Raw genomic sequence first — 22272 nt, forward strand, 5'->3', positions numbered from 1 at the left:
ATATTTCCAAAGGAGCTGTTGACATGAAATTTTCACCGGATGTTGGTAACAACCCAAGTAATAAATACATACAGAAAGAAACCACAACAAAGAAGTTCAGAAATAAAGTTATGTGTAATAATGTCAAATGACACAGGGAAGAAGTATTGAACACACTGGTATTTATTCAATACTTTGTAAAAAGGCCTTTGTTGGTAATGACAGCTTCAAGACGCCTCCTGTATGGAGAAACTAGTCCATCTATATATACATTAATATATATATTAATAATAAATAATGTTGATACAACTCCATTCCTTTGCTTCTCTCACTGGACCTCTTCACATTGTAGTTGAAGAGACCTGCTTTGATGTATTGTTCCTTAATACTTAATAGAATGTCGCCATAAAATACTGAGGTGGTGACGTCACTTCGAGCTGCAGCAACACTGCGCGAGGGGGGAGAGAGAGAGAGACAGGTGGGGAGACAGAGACACAGAGAGACAGACAGAGAAAGCATCGCGCGAACACGGCACAGGTGAACGCACGAGCTTCAACGTCCGCAGGAGGGAAACAACAAGAAGCAGCAGCAGAAGAAGAAGAAGAAGCTGCCCCCCCCCCCCCCCGCGGGGATGATCATCGATAAATAGCGCTGCGGGTCGTTTCCGCTGGTTTCCGGTGCCGCCCTCCTTCGTCCTCCTCTTCCTCCTCTCCGGTCCCGCCGGTCTCGAGCCACCAGAAGCGGATTCCAGATCAGACCCTTTGGATCTCAGGAAGGAAGCGAGTGAAGGAAGCGAGTGAAGGAAGCTGCGTGCATCTGTGACGAGGAGCAGCGCACCTCACGGAGATGATGGAGAGCAAAGAGAAGGCAGCAGGTAGGACGGGGGGGGGGGGGAGCGGTGCATGTTGGGTACAAGTGGACTGCGGTATCCCGTGAACGCAGCGCACGGAGCCGCTAGGTGTGGTTATTATGGGATGGGGTGCGGAGAAAGTGCGTGCGTGCGTGCGTGCGTGAAGCCTGATGCAGCAAAACACACTGCGACAGTGAGACAGGTGGACAGGTGAGACGGTTAATCAACAAAAACAAGAGACAGACATCTGGGTGGACACGTCAGGGACAGATAGCAGGACAGTGAGACAGACTAACGGTCGGTTAGCCTTGGGAGACAGACAGGAGTAAAGCGAGACAGATATGAGGACAGACGGACAGGTGAAAGCATGTAGAGACAGGGACGGACACATTGAGGAGCTTTGAGGATGAAACTGTTTATGTGTGTTTGGGTGTGTCCAACAGAATGATGCATTGTGGGAGCTGCAGTTCTTTGTGAATGAACTCAGTCAAAGTCAGACGGAGAGACAGGACTCACAATACACACTACATGTACTAATACACACAACACGTACTAATACACACTACACGTACTAATACACATACTAATACACACCACACGTACTAATACACGTACTAATACACACTACACGTACTAATACACACTACACGTACTAATACACACTACACGTACTAATACACATACTAATACACACCACACGTACTAATACACGTACTAATACACACCACACGTACTAATACACACCACACGTACTAATACACGTACTAATACACACTACACGTACTAATACACACTACACGTACTAATACACATACTAATACACACCACACGTACTAATACACGTACTAATACACACTACACGTACTAATACACACCACACGTACTAATACACACTACACGTACTAATACACACTACATGTACTAATACACACTACACGTACTAATACACGTACTAATACACACCACACGTACTAATACACACTACACGTACTAATACACATACTAATACACACCACACGTACTAATACACGTACTAATACACACCACACGTACTAATACACACTACACGTACTAATACACATACTAATACACACCACACGTACTAATACACGTACTAATACACACTACACGTACTAATACACACTACACGTACTAATACACACCACACGTACTAATACACACTACACGTACTAATACACACTACATGTACTAATACACACTACACATACTAATACACACCACACGTACTAATACACACTACACGTACTAATACACACTACATGTACTAATACACACTACACATACTAATACACACCACACGTACTAATACACACTACACGTACTAATACACACCACACGTACTAATACACATACTAATACACACTACACTACTTACTGAGGAGTGTGTACTACAGGTAGAGGGACAGTTTCTTTCATCTTGACAAAGTTTCCTTTGCTGTTCTCAGATCAGATTATTGATTATTTAAATGACCCCATTTTTACTCTGGAGCTTCCTGCCATCACATGACCGCTGTGACCTCACCATGATGTCATCAAAAGGAGCTGTGATTTCCATTTGTCCGTCCCTCTAGCCGTCCTTCTGTCTTTGATCGTTGTTGTTAGTGAATGATTGACGTGTCGAGTTGGACAGTTTGTAGCCCCAGAGAAAACCTTTGAGCGGTGCTCGGGTGAAGGCAGGAGGAGGCGGGGCTTCTGTTTGTTTACAGACAGACTGACTTGTATTGATTCTGGGATCAGATCCACATTGTTGAGGACCGTAGTGAACCAGCTGAAACCTGAGACACACACACACACAGACACACACAGACACACACAGACACAGTGCTTTTTGATAAGCTAGCTGTCTGTGATGGAATCAGCAAAGACCAGACCTCCAGCCCTCCTGCTTACGGGGTCAAAGTTCATCCCGACATTCAGTGCGATCATTTGTCCTTCTGACAAGCAGCAGTGTTGCATGCTGGTACCTGGCTGCAGTGTTGCATGCTGGTACCTGGCTGCAGTGTTGCATGCTGGTACCTGGCTGCAGTGTTGCATGCTGGTAGTTCCTTTACAGTTTTTTTGTGCGAACTCAACAATAGTTCTTCAGATTAATATAAGCGTAAATTAGAAAAGTAAAAGTACAGAATTTAACAGCTGCTGGCAAAGACCTGTAATCATTGATCAATGATCAAGGCTCATGTTTTTATGACGTAGTCACTGATAATGATGTCATCGATTTCTAAAGAAAATATAGCTTAAAATCAAGTTCTTGAAAAGGAAAGTGTGGATGTGGTGTGTAAGGGGCACACACACTGATACACACTCCATTACGCACACACTCCCCTCACCCCCCCCTCTGTGGGACCATAAACAGCTTGAGATGAGCTGAGCTCAGCACCAATAGGCTGGTGTGTGTGTGTGTGTGTGTGTGTGTGTGTGTGTGTTTTACAGCTGGTTTCTTCTTGTTCTGGTCACCATTGTTCCCTGCATCACTCTCTGGGATGTCCCGCCCATGATGCATCCCCTGACTTATGGTCTGTAAAGGATCTGTCAATCATTGTGTAGCCCCGCCTTAAAGCATCCCCTGCTCCATCATTCACTAAATGAACATCATGCTGCATTGAAGAAGACTTGAAACTAGAGACTGAGACCATAAACTCATGTTTACAATGTTTACTGAGGGAATAAATCAAGAGAAGTAGTTATTGATCTCTCTGAAAGCTTTAATGTTGATTATTTAATATGATCTGCTGAGTCACTCAACTTAATGGAGGCTAAAGTGTTAGCATGTCCCTAATGGACGCAGTGATGCATGATGACGATGTTATTATATTATAGTGGTCATTTAAAAAGTATAAAAACCTGAAGTGTTTTCCTCTTAAGAGCATCGCCATGGAGACGATGTGATGGAGCGAGGGGGGGGGGGGGCAAAAGACTTAAAGTGTTGAGAGACAGCACACACACACACACAGTAATACACACACACACCCACAGTAACACACACAGTCACACACAGTAACACACACACACACACAGTAACACACACAGTAACACACAGTAACACACACACACACACAGTAACACACACAGTAACACACACACACACACACACCCACACACAGTAACACACACACACACAGTAACACACACACACACACAGTAACAGACACACACACAGCCTGATGTGATGTGCCCAGGAGATAATGAACAGCAGGAGTCTGAGTGCTACTTTAAAACTCCCAGCATTCCAAGGGTCCCCCGATGCACACACACACACACACACACACACACACACACACATGCACATGCAGCACCCACTAATGTTAGAGACCTGACCTGAACCCATAGAGTGTAGCACATGAGGAGTTTTTTAATTGGTGAGCTGTTGGGTGTGTAGACTAACCGGGACTAGCAGCTAATGGAGCTAACAGCTAACAGAGCTAACAGCTAACAGAGCTAACAGAGCTAACAGAGCTAACAGCTAACGTATTCAACATATTAACGTATTCAGATACATCAGGACGCGTTCAGGTACTATTTTGTAGAACACAGTTGTGCTTCTTGTCTCGTGATGCGTTCACATCGCACCTACTGAGTCACGTGATTATTGTTTGGGGGAGGGGGAGGGGCTTATATCCATGGAAACCGCTATGACAACACCATTCATGTTCTCCATTTATCGTAAAAAAGTAACCTGCACTGATGCTGTGAACATGTTAAAGTCCCCTACGCAAATAAGCTAAACAGCTACCTGCTGACATCATCGTGACATCATCCTGAGGTGTGTTCACTAAACCGTCATGTCAGCTGCTTTATTAAAGCTGTATGGACCCCAACTATCAAAATATAGACCATAATACGTCACCATTTATACCATATTGTTTATTATTATTATTATTATTTAGCATAAATGTGTGCACTCCCTCCAGTGTCTAGTCCATGGTGAGTTCAGGTGTCTGTAATAGGACAGTCTAATGTCTGTGATGGGTTCAGGTGTCTTTTGTAATAGTAGGACAGTCTAATGTCTGTGATGGGTTCAGGTGTCGGTAGTAACAACCGACTTCAGAGTTCTGTGATACTTATTGGTAAAGTTTGATGACATCACTATCTGCTCTGTTCTCTCTTGTAGTTCTTTCATCGGAGCTGTAGTCTTTTCTGTTGGTATCATATTACAGCAGCTGAGTGGTGGAGGGGTGACACACACACACACACACACACACACACGCACAGAGTCAGGCCCACGGCGGTCAGCTGAAGCGACTTATTGATCGTCGATCGACTAGCTCTCTGGAAGCCTTTGATCTCCGATGACTCGGTATCGCAGCCTGTTCCGTCGCCTGCTGCGCGGCGACAGTAAGGCTCAGGAGGCAGACGAGGACGAGGGCAGCACTCTCAGGGAGGGCAGTGAGCAGGGTGAGTGCACACCAACACTGGGATGTACTTCATGTACTACTACTACAAGAAGTACATCATTGAGCTGCACTTACTATAGAAGAAGTCAGAACTTTCTTTATACTTGGTTTAAATTTGTGTTTTCATGCAAATCATATTCAAAATACAAGCAAATACACAATAGAATACGTGAGTGTGTGTAGAAGGACTATTTAGTCATATATTGACAACTTTATACAGTCATATATACATTGAAATAGTACAGACAAAATAAAAAAAAGTACAAGCTGATCAGTTGATAGAGATAAAGGAGAAGGAGACGTATATATGTACTTAATGTATATATGTACTTCATGTATATGTATATATATGTATTTATATGAATGAGACCCGACTTCCTTCAAACTGATCTGCTTCCTGCTCAAAGATCAAATACATAAAAACATTTTCCTCAAAGTGAAGAAGAGTCGAGAGGAAAAAACAGCTGAGAGACAGAAATACACGACTGTAAATAGACACACACACACACACACACACACACACACACACACACACACATACACACACAGTGTGTTCTAGTGTTCTTTGTTGTCCCTTCAGTGATTCTGAAGCTGAGATAAGAAGTATTCCACATTTAAATAAAGTATCTATGTAGTAGAAGTACCTCAGTGTGAGGACACGTGTGAGTCTTCATACGTGTCCCTGTTGACATATGAAGAGTATTTAAGACGAGGGGACAAGTGTCCGATGAAGGTGTGAGACATCTGACCAGAGGGCTTTACTCTGATACTAGTATCAAGGAGTACTGTGTGTGTGTCTGTAGTAGTAGTAGTATTAATAGTAGTAGTACCTGTTGTGCTATAAGTGCCTGCAGTATTAGTACCTGTAGTGAAATATGTACTTGTAGTATTGGTACCTGTGCTACTACAAGTACTTGTATTAGTACCTTTATTAATATAAGTACATATAATAAATACCTCTAGTATAAGTATCTGTTGTACTATAAGTACCTTTAGTAGTAGTAGTACCTCTATTATAAGTACCTAGAGTACTTATAGTAATAGTAGTACCTGTCATACAGCAACGACCTGTAGTAAAGTACCTGCAGTAGTAGTAGTAGTACTTGTAGTAGCTGTACAAGCTGTACACATCACGTGGAACCACAACAAATCTATTGCATGCGTTCTAATGGTGGGAAACACTAACCTGTAGTACTATAAGTACCTGTAGTAGTATAAGTACCTGTAGTACTGACGCTGTCCACCTGGGGGCGCTGTCTCTCCACCTTTCAGTCCTCTGAGGGTAACAAGCAGCTGATTGGTCCATTTTATGTAAACGGCAGAAATTAATCGATCAAACATAAAGTTGATGACAATAGCAAACACAATAATATTCTTTTGATTCTCTTTTGTTGTTCATTTCTGTCATAATGAAGATAGAAATATAGAATAAGACTGAATTAAAGATTGAAAACATTCATGATGATCATCGTTATAATAATAAAGATGTTTACAGATGTTTATATTTATTGTCATATTGAGCTTTGTGGTGTCAGATGAGTCATCAGCAGGAGCTGCACAAATACAACACACTAGTACATTCATGTATATATTTACACATACACGTTGTTCACGTAACCACCGAGAGGAACAATGCAGCCAGCGTCTTTGTTTGGTTTCATCTTCCAGCTGCCGCCCACACAGCTGTGTGTGTGTGTGTGTGTGTGTCTGAGTAAGTTCTTATTATTGAATAAATTCGTATAATAATAATTGAATATTTAAATTATGACACATAACCTTGATAGTGATAATAATAATAATATTAATGAAGTAATAAAGTAATATAATACCAATATTGATAACATTACTGTAAAGACCTTAAAGGCTTCGATCACTCTTCTGAGTGGTTTTGACTCGCTTGTTGTGGGTAGAACAGTTATTCATTAGAAGATTCAAATGAGAGGAGAATTCTTTTGAAGCAGCAGCCTGATGGAATCAGCTGATGATCAGAGTGAAGATGAAGATGCTCCTCCTCCTCCGAGCAGGTACCAGGACCCAAATACTTTGTAATTACAGACCGTGACCTGGTTGTTTCTTCGGGGAGTCGAGGCCTACATTCGGCTCCGCGGTGCGTTCAAAGACTCGTTCAGCCGGCCTCGGGCCCAGAGACCAACCGATTGGATACGCAGGATTAGTTTTTAATAGCATCAAAGTCTTCACGGCTGAGATATCCCTCTAAACCACAATGTGAGGCGCTCTTCATCGGGAAGCGTCGTCTTCATTCAGCTTACCGAAGAACCAGAACACAACGCCGTATTTTTAGCATCTGTGTGTGCGTTCTTTGTTTCCAATGTACTGAAAGGAAGGGAAAGCACCAAAGTCCTGTAAATGCTCTCCTCGTGCACAATATTATTTATATATATAATATATTACACATGACTGGGTGCACGTTAAAGTTTGCTTTTATCTCTTTCAAATCAACCAATTTTACATTCATTTAATTGCAAGCAACTCATTTGGTTCCTGACCGGTCACCATCTTGGTTCCTGACCGGTCGCCATCTTGGTTTACTGCGGGCATCTGTTTTCTAGCACCGAGTCGACGTCGGTAGTGTTCAGGATCAGATCTTTTTTGTCACGCATGATTACGCATTCATGAAGTAAAAGTATATAAATATATAAAAACTGTAAATATATATATATAAATAAATACATTTTCTCAAAAATCTTGTGCTGACTGACCTCAAACCAATTTTATGTGGTACACTGCGCTCAAAATCTGTCAAACTGTTTGAGTATGACTTTGTGAGCGAAGAAGCCGCTCCGCTTGACAGATTGTGATTAAACCAATCAGAGAACAGGACGCACTATGTTTACCCCGGCTACTTTTTGTAATAGTACGTGCTGTGCTTCAACATTATATTACGGTACATTTGTGTGTCTAAGGACCCAAAAAATGGCATCTGTTAAGAGCCATTCTTACAAAGCGGATTTCAAACTAGAGGCTATCATTCACACAATAGAACATGTGATAGATTATGGCAATAGAACATGGGGTAGAACATGGGAATAAAACAAAGGAATAGAACATGGGATAGAACATGGGAATAGAACACGGGAATAGAACATGGAATAGAACATGGGAATAGAACATGGGAATAGAACACGGGAATAGAACATGGAATAGAACATGGCAATAGAACATGGGAATAGAAAATGGGAATAGAACATGGGATAGAACATGGGAATAGAACACGAGAATAGAACATGGGAATAGAACATGGCAATAGAACATGGGATAGAACATGGGAATAGAACACGAGAATAGAACATGGGAACAGAACATGGGAATAGAACATGGCAATAGAACATGGGAATAGAAAATGGGAATAGAAAATGGGAATAGAACACAAGAATAGAACATGGGAATAGAAAATGGGAATAGAAAATGGGAATAGAACACGAGAATAGAACATGGCAATAGAACATGGGAATAGAAAATGGGAATAGAACACGAGAATAGAACATGGGATAGAACATGGGAATAGAACACAGGAATAGAACGTGGGATAGAACATGGGAATAGAACACAGGAACAGAACACAGGAATAGAACATGGGAATAAAACATGGCAATAGAACATGGCAATATAACATGGGATAGAACATGGGAATAGAACACAGGAATAGAACATGGGAATAGAACACAGGAATAGAACATGGGAATAGAACACAGGAATAGAACACAGGAATAGAACATGGGAATAGAGCAGATGCAAAATAATTCAACATTAATGAATCAATGGTACGGAAGTGGAGGAAGTGAGAAGATTAACTATGGATATTGGTTGGATATATTGGAAATGGATGACATACATTGGATGACATTGGATGACAGAAGGCGAACACACCTTTACCAAGACAGGGAGGCAACGGCGGGGTAGTTCCGCCCATGGATGGTGGATGGCTGCACTAAGCTATCTGTCCCTACTGTCGTCCGAGCTTTCACGAAAGCCGGAATCACCACTGAACAGACGACACTGACTCAGAGAATGACGAGAGGCGGCGTAGTAGACCACATGGAGTGATGCGCTGGGAGCCATAAGGTTGGTGGTACAAATCCCGGGTGCCCCACGTGCCATGTCGAACTGTCCCTGAGCAAGACACCCAACCTCTAACTGGTCCCCAGGCAGAATGTAACGCATGGGTTAAAATGCAATGTAAGTCGCTTTGGATAAAAGCCTCAGCTAAATGTGATGTGATGGATCCGGAGATGCTTGATGCCCACATCGCCCAGCTGTTAAACTCAGGATCTAAAGGTGAAGAATTCGATGGATTTGTAGAAAGACAATGATTGAAAAAGTGAGTGTATTTTTCTGTATCTGTTACAACTGAACAATATTGAGATTTATTGTGAGTGAGTTGAATGAAGTTTGACTTACCCAACTTTTTTGTTTCGCTTTATGAAAATACACCCGTTCATTGATATTGCGCGTTATAGTTCGAAAAATACGGTATATACAGTATATATATATCCTCTCTCGCTCGCTCTCTCTCCCCTCTCTCTCTCCCCTCTCTTTCTCTCTCTCCCCTCTCTAAGCCTCTCATCGCATTGAGCCTCTCTCATCCTGAGAGGTGGAGGAGGAGGAGGAGGAGGAGGAGGAGAGGATGAGGCAGGAGGAAGCAGAATAGAGTCTATGTGTAATCTGCAGTTTGGCGTCTCGACGCTCTTCTTGATTTTCTCTCTGGATTATTTGAAGTTGTTGGCATCCATGCGCTTCCATCGGAGGCTCTGAGGATGCAAACGGGTGAATTACCCAGCATGAAGAATTAATCGGATCGGAATTCAAAAGTGAGGTTTGCACTTTTTCATCAGGCTTTTAGAACTTCTTTTTTTTTAATGTCAGTAACGTAATAATAAGTTCTTGTGATTGATGATTGGACGCCTGGAACAGAAGCTACGGGATCTGTTCTTCTGAAGAAATGAGGTCTGCACCCACAGGATGGATTGCGTCTCCTTCTGACGTTCGGGGTTCTTCCAGCGTCTCTTTGAGTCCAAACATGTAACTGTGAGCCGCCCTTTGGCGTCTTCAATCGGTTCGTCATCAAGGAGCGACTGAGTTCTGACATGTCACCTGTTTGGGGATAAAGAAGCGACTCAAAAGGAACGAGCAGCAGCAGGTGTAGATCTCACCCTCCGTGGCTCCGCCCCCTTCTCAGGGAGATGGCGGCGGCCATCGCCAGCTCCCTGATTCGACAGAGGCGTCAGGCCCGCGAGTCCAACAGCGACAAGGTCGCCACCAATAAGAGGCGCACGAGTCCCAGCAAGGACCCGAAGTCTACGTGCGACCGAAACATCTTCAGCGTCTTCAGTAAGATTCGCTTCTGCAGCGGGAAGAAGAGGCCCGTACGGCGGAAACCAGGTGGGTGGGGTGCCACCGTTAGGTGAAGGCGAAGTTTATTTTGAAAAGACTTCATTCATGTAGTCCGAGTAGACACGTGTTGTATCGTACTCATACAATACTTCAGAACTGTCGACGGGGAAGACTTCTAATTGGGGATGATATTACAAAATCTTTGATTGTTGCACGCAAGATACAGATACCAAACGATGGAGCGATCGTTGACTTGGCCCACCTAGGACGTGGTCCACTTCAGATTCCTCAGCATCGTCCAAGTAGGAACACGGCCGTGACTTCTATTGAAGTGATGCGTGATGTTCATCAACATTTCTAAATATTTGATGCCTGGGCCTTAATTGGCAATAACCTCCGGCAGAATAACCAGTTCCTCCCAAAGGAACCTTCTCACTCACCAGCTGGGCATCGAGCATCTTATGAGACGGATGTTTTCAACATTTACACATTCATGAGCTGCGACTCTCTCGTTAGTCGACGCCCCCTGCCGCCGACTGCTTCATGTTTTTCTTGGCGTTGCAACAAACGGCGTCTTAATGGAGAGATTATGCAGCGGCTTCCGCTTGATCTTCTCCTTCACAATTTACAGTCCGGAGGCGTCTTTAACTTCTCCATGTCAGCACTTCTGATCTTTGGTCTGCTCACTGATTCAGTTCACTGCTTCTACTGCTTTGTTGGACATGGTGAACGATGGTGGTCGTAATTTTAAAAAAGGTCTCTGGTTCTTTAAAGTGAAGGCAAAGCTTCACGAGTTACAGCTGCATTCTCTCTACTGACCACCAGGGTCCCTTTTCAATACAGAATGATGTCCATTTAGTAGATCAATGCAAAAACATCGAGTCAATTTACTGTGAAACTGTTTCAGGACTCTTATTGTCAAACAGCTTCAGGAATTTTACCCTGAAACAGATGGAAGGACTCTTATTGTGAAACTGCTTTATGGCTCTTACTGTGAAAAACTGGAAGCCGAGTGAAACTGCTAGCATTACTCCATCAGAAGAGGACAAATGCCGGGAAGATCCAATTTTGATACTTAATGGTTTATCTGTCTGTCCACACATGTGTGTCTGTGCACCTTTCTTTCTGCACACCTGTCTCTCCGTGTGAAGGTCAAGTAGCCCCACATTAGCATCTCCGGCTTCGCTTTATTTCCGCCAGTCTTCTGTCCCACATCTTCATCTGGAGCATCACTTTATTTCTAACCCACACAGAGAACTGAAGCAGATAAAGTGTGATAACAGTGAACGATGAGTGATGAAGAGTGATAACAGTGAATGATAAGTGATGAAGAGTGATAACATTGAATGAGGAGATGAAGAGTGATAATAGTGAACGATAAGTGATGAAGAGTGATAACAGTGAACGATGAGTGATGAAGAGTGATAACAATGAATGAGGAGATGAAGAGTGATAACAATGAATGAGGAGATGAAGAGTGATAATAGTGAACGATAAGTGATGTAGAGTGATAACAGTGAATGATAAGTGATGAAGAGTGATAACATTGAATGAGGAGATGAAGAGTGATAATAGTGAACGATAAGTGATGAAGAGTGATAACAGTGAACGATAAGTGATGAAGAGTGATAACAATGAATGAGGAGATGAAGAGTGATAACAATGAATGAGGAGATGAAGAGTGATAATACTGAACGATAAGTGATGAAGAGTGATAACAGTGAATGATAAGTGATGAAGAGTGATAACATTGAATGAGGAAATGAAGAGTGATAATAATGAACGATAAGTGATGAAGAGTGATAACATTGAATGAGGAGATGAAGAGTGATAGTAGTAAATGAGGAGATGAAGAGTGATAATAGTGAATGAGGAGATGAAGAGTGATAATAGTGAACAAGGAGATGAAGAGTGATAATAGTGAATGAGATGAAGAGTGATAGTAGTGAATGAGGAGATGAAGAGTGATAATAATGAATGATAAGTGATGAAGAGTGATAACATTGAATGAGGAGATGAAGAGTGATAATAATGAACGATAAGTGATGAAGAGTGATAACATTGAATGAGGAGATGAAGAGTGATAGTAGTGAATGAGGAGATGAAGAGTGATAATAGTGAACGATAAGTGATGAAGAGTGATAATAGTGAACGATAAGTGATGAAGAGTGATAGTAGTGAATGAGGAGATGAAGAGTGATAGTAGTGAACGATAAGTGATGAAGAGTGATAATGGTGAACGAGGAGATGAAGAGTGATAATAGTGAATGAGGAGATGAAGAGTGATAATAGTGAACGGTAAGTGATGAAGAGTGATAATAGTGAACGAGGAGATGAAGAGTGATAATAGTGAACGATAAGTGATGAAGAGTGATAATAGTGAACGAGGAGATAAAGAGTGATAACAGTGAATGAGAAGTTAAGTGATAACAGTGAACAATAAGTGATGAGTGAATGAGAACAGTGAATGTGAAATGAAGAGTGATAACAGTGAACAAGGAGATGAAGTGTAATTGGTGGTGAAGTATCCTTCACACTTATCTCAGACCTGCTGTGTGTGTTCCCAGGGTCCTGTTTTCCCTAAGCCTTGTTGTTAATGTTGTTGTTGTTGTTGTTGTCAGAGCCCCAGCTGAAGGGCATTGTGACACGTCTCTTCAGCGAGCAGGGCTTCTTCCTGCAGATGCAGCCCGACGGAACCATCAACGGAAACAAGGACGAGAACAGCGACAACAGTGAGTGTTTCACTCTCCACCTCCCCTCCATCAGCACCATCATACACTGGATTCCTCTCGTCTAGAATAGTCTCACACAGCGAGAGGCGGACTGGTTCCTCAGCCTGGGTCAGGAGAAGAAGAAGGAGACTTGCTTCATCTTCTGTTGGCTCCATTGCCTCCATCTTTGTGCACAGGATCCATGTTCCCACAAACGTTGTACATGGTTCTCTCTGCCTGGAGTAAATATTCATAAGGTTTTAAGTAGTGTCTTTCTGTAGAGGAGGTGGAAGAGGAGGAGGAGAAGGGGGAGAGGACGACTGGATGTTTGGCTCTCCCTCTCACATCATCTCTGTGTCAGAGTTAAATAAAGGAGGTTTAACAGCAGCCACGGCCCCAGGCCTCTTCCTCCTCCACCTCCTCCTCCTCTTCAACCTCACCCACACTGCAGCTCTCTCTCCCCTTGACGATTAGAGCTCCCCTCACCCCTTCATCCCTCTCTCTCCACTTTTTTCTCTCTCAGAAGGATAGATTCATCTTCCCTTCTTCACACATGTAGAAAATGTTCATAGTTATTGTCTCTATCTAATTGATTCTGTTTGTAAGTGAGTGGAACACGTTCTGCTGTAGATGAAATGATTAGTGAATGTCTTTTGAATCTACTGCAGCGCTCTTTAACCTGATCCCAGTGGGTTTGAGGGTGGTGGCCATGCAGGGGGTGAAGGCTGGACTCTATGTGGCCATGAACGCAGAAGGATTCCTCTACACATCAGTAAGAAAACACGTCTCTCTTCTCAAGAAACAGGCGCTGAACAACATGTTTGCCTTCTGTTTCAATATGAAATGACTCACACGCTTTTAACACATTTCATTAAAAAATTTAAGACGTCACCTAACTGATGAATTCGCAAATAAATGGAACAATGGAGTCTTTACGAGCTAAATGTCTGATATGCAAGCATTATGTTATTAATCTCAGCAATTAAATATATATCAATGGTATTCTCATTGCCTCGCTTTAAACTGAAAGGCTTTTATTTTGAAAAAGACCGGGTACTTTTAGATTGAAGCAATTAAATTACTTTATAAACTAATGATAAAATATAATAAGGATAATAATAAAGAGGGCAGCCCATTCAGGCTGCACTAAAATATATAGTACAGTGGTTATTTTGCTGCTTCGCCTCACCGAGTCCATCCTCCATCCATAATTCATCTCTGCTTCTTCCATAAAACTTTAAAATGAAGATTTTCAGTCTCTGTGTGGAGCATAAGGGACGAGGAGGAGGAAGAGAGCGATGATGAAGATGATACTGTAGATACAGTATGTGTGTAAACAGGACGAGGCATCTCTCTCTCTCAGACAGGAAGCTTCTTGTAGATGATGTTTGATTTTAAATCGACATCATCAATGTGTCGTCATGACATCATGACATCATGACATCATGACGTCATGATGTCATGGTGCTACAATAAAGGTGAGATGTTATTGATAAAAAATAAAAACGTTGCAGTGGGAAGTTTCTTCTCCTCGAGCGGCCGGTTCGAAGTGGAGGCGCGTCGTGTTGGTCTGAATCATCACATGACCTCCTGCTGGGCGGAGTCTGCTTTGTGAGACGTCATCGACCCACCGAATACATTCACATGTAGGGGGGGTCTACTGTCAGGATCCTTTAGAAACACAACACAATGTTGAACTACATTGTTTGGCTCTTCCCAATAGACCTTTAAAAGCGACGCCAGCGGTTAGCTGGAGGCTAAACAAAGAAACGTCACATTCTCTGAGTCGAGGGTTTATGTTCCAAACAAACATTTGAGATGATAAACTGTGATTCTACACTCTGGGGAGCTACAGTAGCAGCTAGCTGTTTCACAGACGGAGAAACCTTGCTAATAGTTGAGATTAGCTTAATGCTAGCCTCCCTAGCGGTCACAGCTAAGGCTAAATCATCAAACCTTGTGTCATGCTGTTAGGGTTCGGTAGCTACTGGCTACCCCCCAAACATCCATCAAAGTGTTCATGTGCTTTCCTGCGCTCGGACAAGAGTGCGTGGAAGAAACATTACGTTAGCTAACTAGCCAGCTAGCTTGCAATCCAACAGCAGACTGGCCCGGGGACAGGGGGACAAGCGGAGACCAGCCGTCCTCTTCAGGATTTAACATCTGTTTTTCATGCACTGCAAATGTTTGTGTTCAAAATCCAATGAGAGTATTCAGCGGCTTGGTTAGTTGATCTAAGATTGTAGTTCCTACAATGTTTGTCAGAGAGATTGTGTATATATAAGTACAGGTATCCCTTTTTAATACAACACAAACGTCTCACCTGACGTTTCCTTCTTTCTGTTCTGTAACAGACGTGAGGAGTTAAATGTTTGAGTCGGTTTGCTCTGTTCTGCTCTGATTGGCTCCTCCTCGTCCACCTGTTATATCTAGAGGGCACAATCACACACACAATCACACACAATCACACACAGACACACACACACAAATACAATCACACACAGACACACGAGTTTGGCCCTAAAAGTTCATGTTTAACCAGATGGACCTGTGTCCTGTCTGTATTCAAACCGATCCGCCTTCAGGACTCCACAGAATATATATTCTTAAAAAATGAATTTTCATACTAAGATGTTTAAAAGGAAAAAGACAAAAGAAACTATTGAAGAAATTCCCATTAAGGTGCATCCAAACTGTGTTTTTACCAGCGTGTTCCAGAGGAGTATCCTATATAATATCATATATATAGTATTATATATTACTCGTAATAATATGCTTGAGATTTAAAGTGTCCTCCTTACAACGTGATGTCCCCTCTTTGTCCGTGTGGCAGGATGTGTTCACGGCAGAGTGTAAGTTCAAGGAGTCGGTGTTTGAGAACTACTACGTCATCTACTCCTCCACGCAGTACCGCCAGCACGAGTCGGGCCGGGCCTGGTTCCTGGGCCTCAACAAGGACGGGGCCCTCATGAAGGGAAACCGGGTGAAGAAGACCAAGCCCTGCTCGCACTTTGTCCCCAGACCCATCGAAGGTGAGACACACACACACGGCCCGTGTTAGCCTAGCTTAGCATTAAATCCTAGAGCGTCAAAAGAGAACAATAACAACGCTACCTGCTGCTGCACCTAAACTCACCGTTAGTTCTTCTGCTGCTGCACCTGAACTCACCGTGAGTTCTTCTGCTGCTGCACCTGAACTCACCGTGAGTTCTTCTGCTGCTGCACCTGAACTCACCGTGCGTTCTTCTGCTGCTGCACCTGAACTCACCGTGAGTTCTTCTGCTGCTGCACCTGAACATGAAGCTCCGTCTCTGCTTTCAGCTCCTCTGTGTCTCCCTCTGTCTCCCCCGTCCTCCTCCGTCTTCACTTTATATATTTATATTCACGTTCTCTCACTATTTACCCCGCCCCCGCTGCCTGTGTGTTACATGTACATATATAGTACACACATGTACCTGTCATATCATATGAATGTCTATAAGTGTTAATATATATTTCTGTGACCCCCCAGTCTGCATGTACAAGGAGCCGTCGCTGCACGAGCTGGAGGAGAAGCTGCTGAAGTCGTCGCGGAGCCCAACGATCAACAGCGAGGGACGGAGGGTGATCAAGGAGCAGGAGGAGCAGCAGGAGGAGTGCACGGATCGGGAGGGCTCATAGCCTGCAGCACCCCCTGCAGGAGGAGGAGGAGGAGGAGGAGGAGGCGAACTCCCGTCTGAACACTCCCTCTGTTCAGTAACCACGACAACGACGACCAAAACCAAGAAAAAAAGAAGCTAAAAACAAAAATCATAAAAAACTTCTTCTTCTCATATTGAAATATGTAAATGTTCTGGGGAGGGAGGGTTTGGGGTTTGTCAAGGGGGGCGGGGCTTGTTTGAAGGGAAGGTAAAGAAAAGAAAAAAATCAGGTCGTTGATGATGATGATGATTTACATTTTATGCAAAAAGCCCTGCTGAAACGGCGCCCGGAGGCGAGCACACCGACTCCTCATTGTTGTGATCGTCATCATCATCACCAACGCCGTCGCCACGGCGACCGGGTGTTTTCCATAGCTGAGTGAGCGCTGAGGACTCTGAAGCTTTAAGCCATGTAGAAACTCCACTTCTGTTCATTTCTCAACACTTTTGCACTTTCAACACGCGCTTGTTCTTTGTCTTCTTCTTGCTATTCGCTCCTCTGCCTCTGTGCTTTCTGTTCTCTCTTCATCAGCTGCACATGTCGTTTTTATTTATTTTTGGGTTAGGGTTATAAAACAAAGCTCAGAGGGGGGGTGGATGGGGAGCATGTCCACCAGGTGATCCGGTTTGTGATTTAAATTCAAGACTTCCATGGTCCCATCCCTAAACTCTAAAACCATCCTTCAGGTTTCACCTTGATCTCCATCCTTACTTCACTTCCTATTTCAAAGAGAGAATCCATCAATATATATGTCTTCAGGTCACTGATGGATGGTCCTCTGTCTCTAGAGTCTCTGGTGGCTTCAGGTCATTGATGGATGGTCCTCTGTCTCTAGAGTCTCTGGTGGCTTCAGGTCATTGATGGATGGTCCTCTGTCTCTAGAGTCTCTGGTGTCTTCAGGTCCCTGATGGATGGTCCTCTGTCTCTAGAGTCTCTGGTGGCTTCAGGTCATTGATGGATGGTCCTCTGTCTCTAGAGTCTCTGGTGTCTTCAGGTCACTGATGGATGGTCCTCTGTCTCTAGAGTCTCTGGTGTCTTCAGGTCATTGATGGATGGTCCTCTGTCTCTAGAGTCTCTGGTGTCTTCAGGTCACTGATGGATGGTCCTCTGTCTCTAGAGTCTCTGGTGTCTTCAGGTCATTGATGGATGGTCCTCTGTCTCTAGAGTCTCTGGTGTCTTCAGGACACTGATGGTCTTCTGTCTTTAGAGTCTCTGGTGTCTTCAGGTCACTGGTGGTCTTCTGTCTCGAGAGTCTCTGGTGTCTTCAGGTCACTGATGGTCTTCTGTCTTTAGAGTCTCTGGTGTCTTCAGGTCACTGGTGGTCTTCTGTCTCGAGAGTCTCTGGTGTCTTCAGGTCATTGATGGATGGTCCTCTGTCTCTAGTCTCTGGTGTCTTCAGGTCATTGATGGATGGTCCTCTGTCTCTAGTCTCTGGTGTCTTCAGGTCATTGATGGATGGTCCTCTGTCTCTAGTCTCTGGTGTCTTCAGGTCATTGATGGATGGTCCTCTGTCTCTAGTCTCTGGTGTCTTCAGGTCACTGATGGATGGTCCTCTGTCTCTAGAGTCTCTGGTGGCTTCAGGTCATTGATGGATGGTCCTCTGTCTCTAGAGTCTCTGGTGTCTTCAGGTCACTGATGGATGGTCCTCTGTCTCTAGAGTCTCTGGTGTCTTCAGGTCATTGATGGATGGTCCTCTGTCTCTAGAGTCTCTGGTGTCTTCAGGTCACTGGTGGTCTTCTGTCTCGAGAGTCTCTGGTGTCTTCAGGTCATTGATGGATGGTCCTCTGTCTCTAGTCTCTGGTGTCTTCAGGTCATTGATGGATGGTCCTCTGTCTCTAGTCTCTGGTGTCTTCAGGTCATTGATGGATGGTCCTCTGTCTCTAGAGTCTCTGGTGGCTTCAGGTCACTGATGGATGGTCCTCTGTCTCTAGTCTCTGGTGTCTTCAGGTCATTGATGGATGGTCCTCTGTCTCTAGAGTCTCTGGTAGCTTCAGGTCATTGATGGATGGTCCTCTGTCTCTAGAGTCTCTGGTGTCTTCAGGACACTGATGGTCTTCTGTCTTTAGAGTCTCTGGTGTCTTCAGGTCACTGGTGGTCTTCTGTCTCGAGAGTCTCTGGTGTCTTCAGGTCATTGATGGATGGTCCTCTGTCTCTAGTCTCTGGTGTCTTCAGGTCATTGATGGATGGTCCTCTGTCTAGTCTCTGGTGTCTTCAGGTCATTGATGGATGGTCCTCTGTCTCTAGTCTCTGGTGTCTTCAGGTCATTGATGGATGGTCCTCTGTCTCTAGTCTCTGGTTTCTTCAGGTCATTGATGGATGGTCTTCTGTCTCTAGAGTCTCTGGTGTCTTCAGGATACTGACCGATGGTCGTCAGATTGTCTTGACCTAAAATGATGATGAAAAAAAAGAAGGAAACGCCCATCTTTTTGTCTCCCTTCAGGGACTGAGCAGAAATAGGATGTGATGCAGGCGGTCGTTTGGGGGTCTGAATGATTTATGGAGACACTAACAGCTGAGTTGTGTAACTGTGATCCAGTCTAAACAGGACTGAAGTGTCTCTGCTGCATAACTGACTTCTTTATGATGTGTAATAGAATGAGAAGTGAGGTACAATGAGACATGAGATACAATCAGACATTAGATGCAATCAGACGTGAGATACAATGAGACGTGAGGTGCAATGAGACGCGAGGTACAATGAGACGTGAGGTACAATGAGACATGAGATACAATGAGACGTGAGGTACAATGAGATACAATGAGACATGAGGTACAATGAGATGTGAGGTACAATGAGACATGAGGTACAATGAGACGTGAGGTACAATGAGATACAATGAGACATGAGGTACAATGAGATGTGAGGTACAATGAGATGTGAGGTACAATGAGACATGAGGTACAATGAGACATGAGGTACAATGAGAAATGAGGTACAATGAGACGTGAGGTACAATGAGACGTGAGGTACAATGAGACATGAGGTACAATGAGACGTGAGGTACAATGAGATACAATGAGACATGAGGTACAATGAGATGTGAGGTACAATGAGACGTGAGGTACAATGAGACATGAGGTACAATGAGACGTGAGGTACAATGAGATACAATGAGACATAAGGTACAATGAGACATGAGGTACAATGAGACATGAGGTACAATGAGACGTGAGGTACAATGAGACATGAGGTACAATGAGACATGAGGTACAATGAGACGTGAGGTACAATGAGACATGAGGTACAATGAGACATGAGGTACAATGAGACAGGACTTGTCGGCCGATGGGGCGTTCTGTGACCATTTAACACTGCCGTGTTTCCTTTAGACAAAAATCACTGCCCTCCAAACCGGTGAGCTGCCAACCTCCCCTCCCACCCCCCCCAAGCCCCAACCTATTCTCCTACTCCCTTTACTTCTCTCCCAAGTCACTTGCCGAGTTTCCCACAAAAAGCTTCTTGACTTTTGTCTCAGTTTACAACAATCAACCGGTCAACCTCCACTTTGCTTTTTCATAAAGTACGCCATCTGTTCTATCACTGCCTTTGTAATAATACTGATAATAGGATGTCATTTGTTTACATTCTTATGAAGCAGCAGAGGAGCCAGAAGGATGAATTATCATCACATTTTTTATTATGTTGCGGAGGTTTTCATTTATTTTCCTTTTTTAAAATATGTTTAAAAAGAAGTTTAAAATATATGGGAAAGGAACATATTCAAATTCAACCTTTTATTAGTTTATTATTAAGGGATATTTCAAATGTTCCTGAACAAACTTTGTTTTTTGGTGTATCATAAGAAGGAAAAAGTTTCAGAAATAAAAGATTAACATCAGTTGGAGGATGAATGAGCTGTAAATAACGACGCAGAGAAGCCCAGCTAATAACAAAAAAATATATAAAAATCATTGCAGTACAACAAACTTTAAAACATTTTCTGATGATCTTTTTGGGAAACTCAGTCAGCTGACACAGGAACCCGCCAGAAGAGAAGAGAGAGAAACCTTAGTTAAAAGTTATTTTTATGTCCCAAAGATGAAGACCTTTTTGCATGTGGAGACCTTATATCGGCCGCCATCTTGAAACACGTTAAAAGTGATGAGTCACACCGTTCTGCCTCTGAGGAAGTCTTCCAGTTTGAACCGACAGAAACGCTCCATGTGTTTCTTCTCTTCGCGTCTCAATGTTGTTTTTTTCATTTTGTGAAACCAAAACACTCGACAGGAATGTTTATTCAGAAAAGGCATCGCTGCCTTCAGGTCACCTTGGAAAATGTGTAAAAGTCAAACTTTTCAAAAGATACAATGAACGGAGAACGATAAACATGTTTGTTGTCAATTAAAAAAAACAAAATGATGCACTTTTCATCGAGTTTGACCTTAAAAACTTTACTGCCAAAAAAGAAACTGAGTTAATAATCAAATGATTTTTGAGCAGAGAGAGAGATAATTAATACATTTTAATAGTTGTTGTTTTGCTGTTACTTTAATGTGTGCAATGTAAGGTTTTCTGCTTTGAATCTGTGTCATTTCTGATCAACACCACAGAGACTTAAACCTTTAAATATTGATTCATTGATCATGAATCACGGGTCCTGATGTCGCCTGAAGGCAGCATGAGTTGGTAACAAATTCCACGGAGGCCAGCTGGTCGGCTCCCAGGTTTTTAACATCATAACTTTATAACTTAAATGAAGTGGTATTTGTTCGGCTCCCTCAGTCTGTGCCCGGAGGCGCGTAATGATGATGTCACTAGCGAGCGCCGGAGGCCGTCTGGTTGGTGGCCATGTTGGAACGTCTTTCTTTGTGTTTGCTGATGTTTGCACCTTTTCTGAGACACACTCATATAACGCATCATGTAGAAGAAAAGTCATTGCTATTACGAAGCAGGATGAAAAGTATCATTAAAAAATAAAAAAATAACAATGTAAAGGATTCAGTGTCAAATTCTTTTTATTCCTTTTGGATTCTATATTTGGTCCAGTCTAGTCCTGATCCTCTATGTTAACCAGTCTCACTTTAGTCCTGATCCTCTATGTGGACCATTATTACAATACATTACATGACATTTAGCTGACGCTTTTATCCAAAGCGACGTACAATAAGTGCATTTCCACATAGATACAAACTCAGAAGAACAAGTATCAAGAAAGTACATTTTTTATCAAATAAGCAGTTTCAAAATATGTTATAGAAAATTACAATTTAAAAAAAAGTACAATTTAAGTGCTACCAGTCTCACTTTAGTCCTGATCCTGATCCTCTATGTGGACCAGTCTCACAT

General features: G+C 43.0%; 1 protein-coding gene across 3 annotated transcripts; it reads left to right on the forward strand.

The window, feature by feature from the left end:
• Positions 1-431: 431 nt before the first annotated feature.
• On the forward strand, positions 432-21920 carry LOC119228375 (fibroblast growth factor 12-like). Of its 3 annotated transcripts, none has more exons than XM_037488280.2 (5): positions 432-853; positions 13215-13325; positions 13973-14076; positions 16138-16336; positions 16816-21920. In XM_037488280.2, exons 1-5 carry the CDS (start codon positions 826-828, stop codon positions 16962-16964), a joined length of 591 nt encoding a protein of 196 aa, XP_037344177.1. In that variant the 5' UTR covers positions 432-825; the 3' UTR covers positions 16965-21920. The 3 variants fall into 3 exon arrangements, with proteins under 3 accessions (XP_037344177.1, XP_037344083.1, XP_037343774.1); XM_037488186.2 differs by lacking the exon at positions 432-853 and adding an exon at positions 4828-5242; XM_037487877.2 differs by lacking the exon at positions 432-853 and adding an exon at positions 9862-10641.
• Positions 21921-22272: the final 352 nt, after the last annotated feature.

This window comes from Pungitius pungitius, chromosome 3 (assembly GCF_949316345.1).
Source record: "Pungitius pungitius chromosome 3, fPunPun2.1, whole genome shotgun sequence".
Lineage (NCBI taxonomy): Eukaryota > Metazoa > Chordata > Actinopteri > Perciformes > Gasterosteidae > Pungitius > Pungitius pungitius.

Coding starts and splice junctions, on each gene's coding strand:
- LOC119228375 (XM_037487877.2), top strand. CDS start 10,443: ATGGCGGCGGCCATCGCCAGCTCCCTGATTCGACAGAGGCGTCAGGCC. Junction 10,642..13,214: donor GCCCGTACGGCGGAAACCAG/GTGGGTGGGGTG, acceptor TGTTGTTGTCAG/AGCCCCAGCTGAAGGGCATT. Junction 13,326..13,972: donor GGACGAGAACAGCGACAACA/GTGAGTGTTTCA, acceptor AATCTACTGCAG/CGCTCTTTAACCTGATCCCA.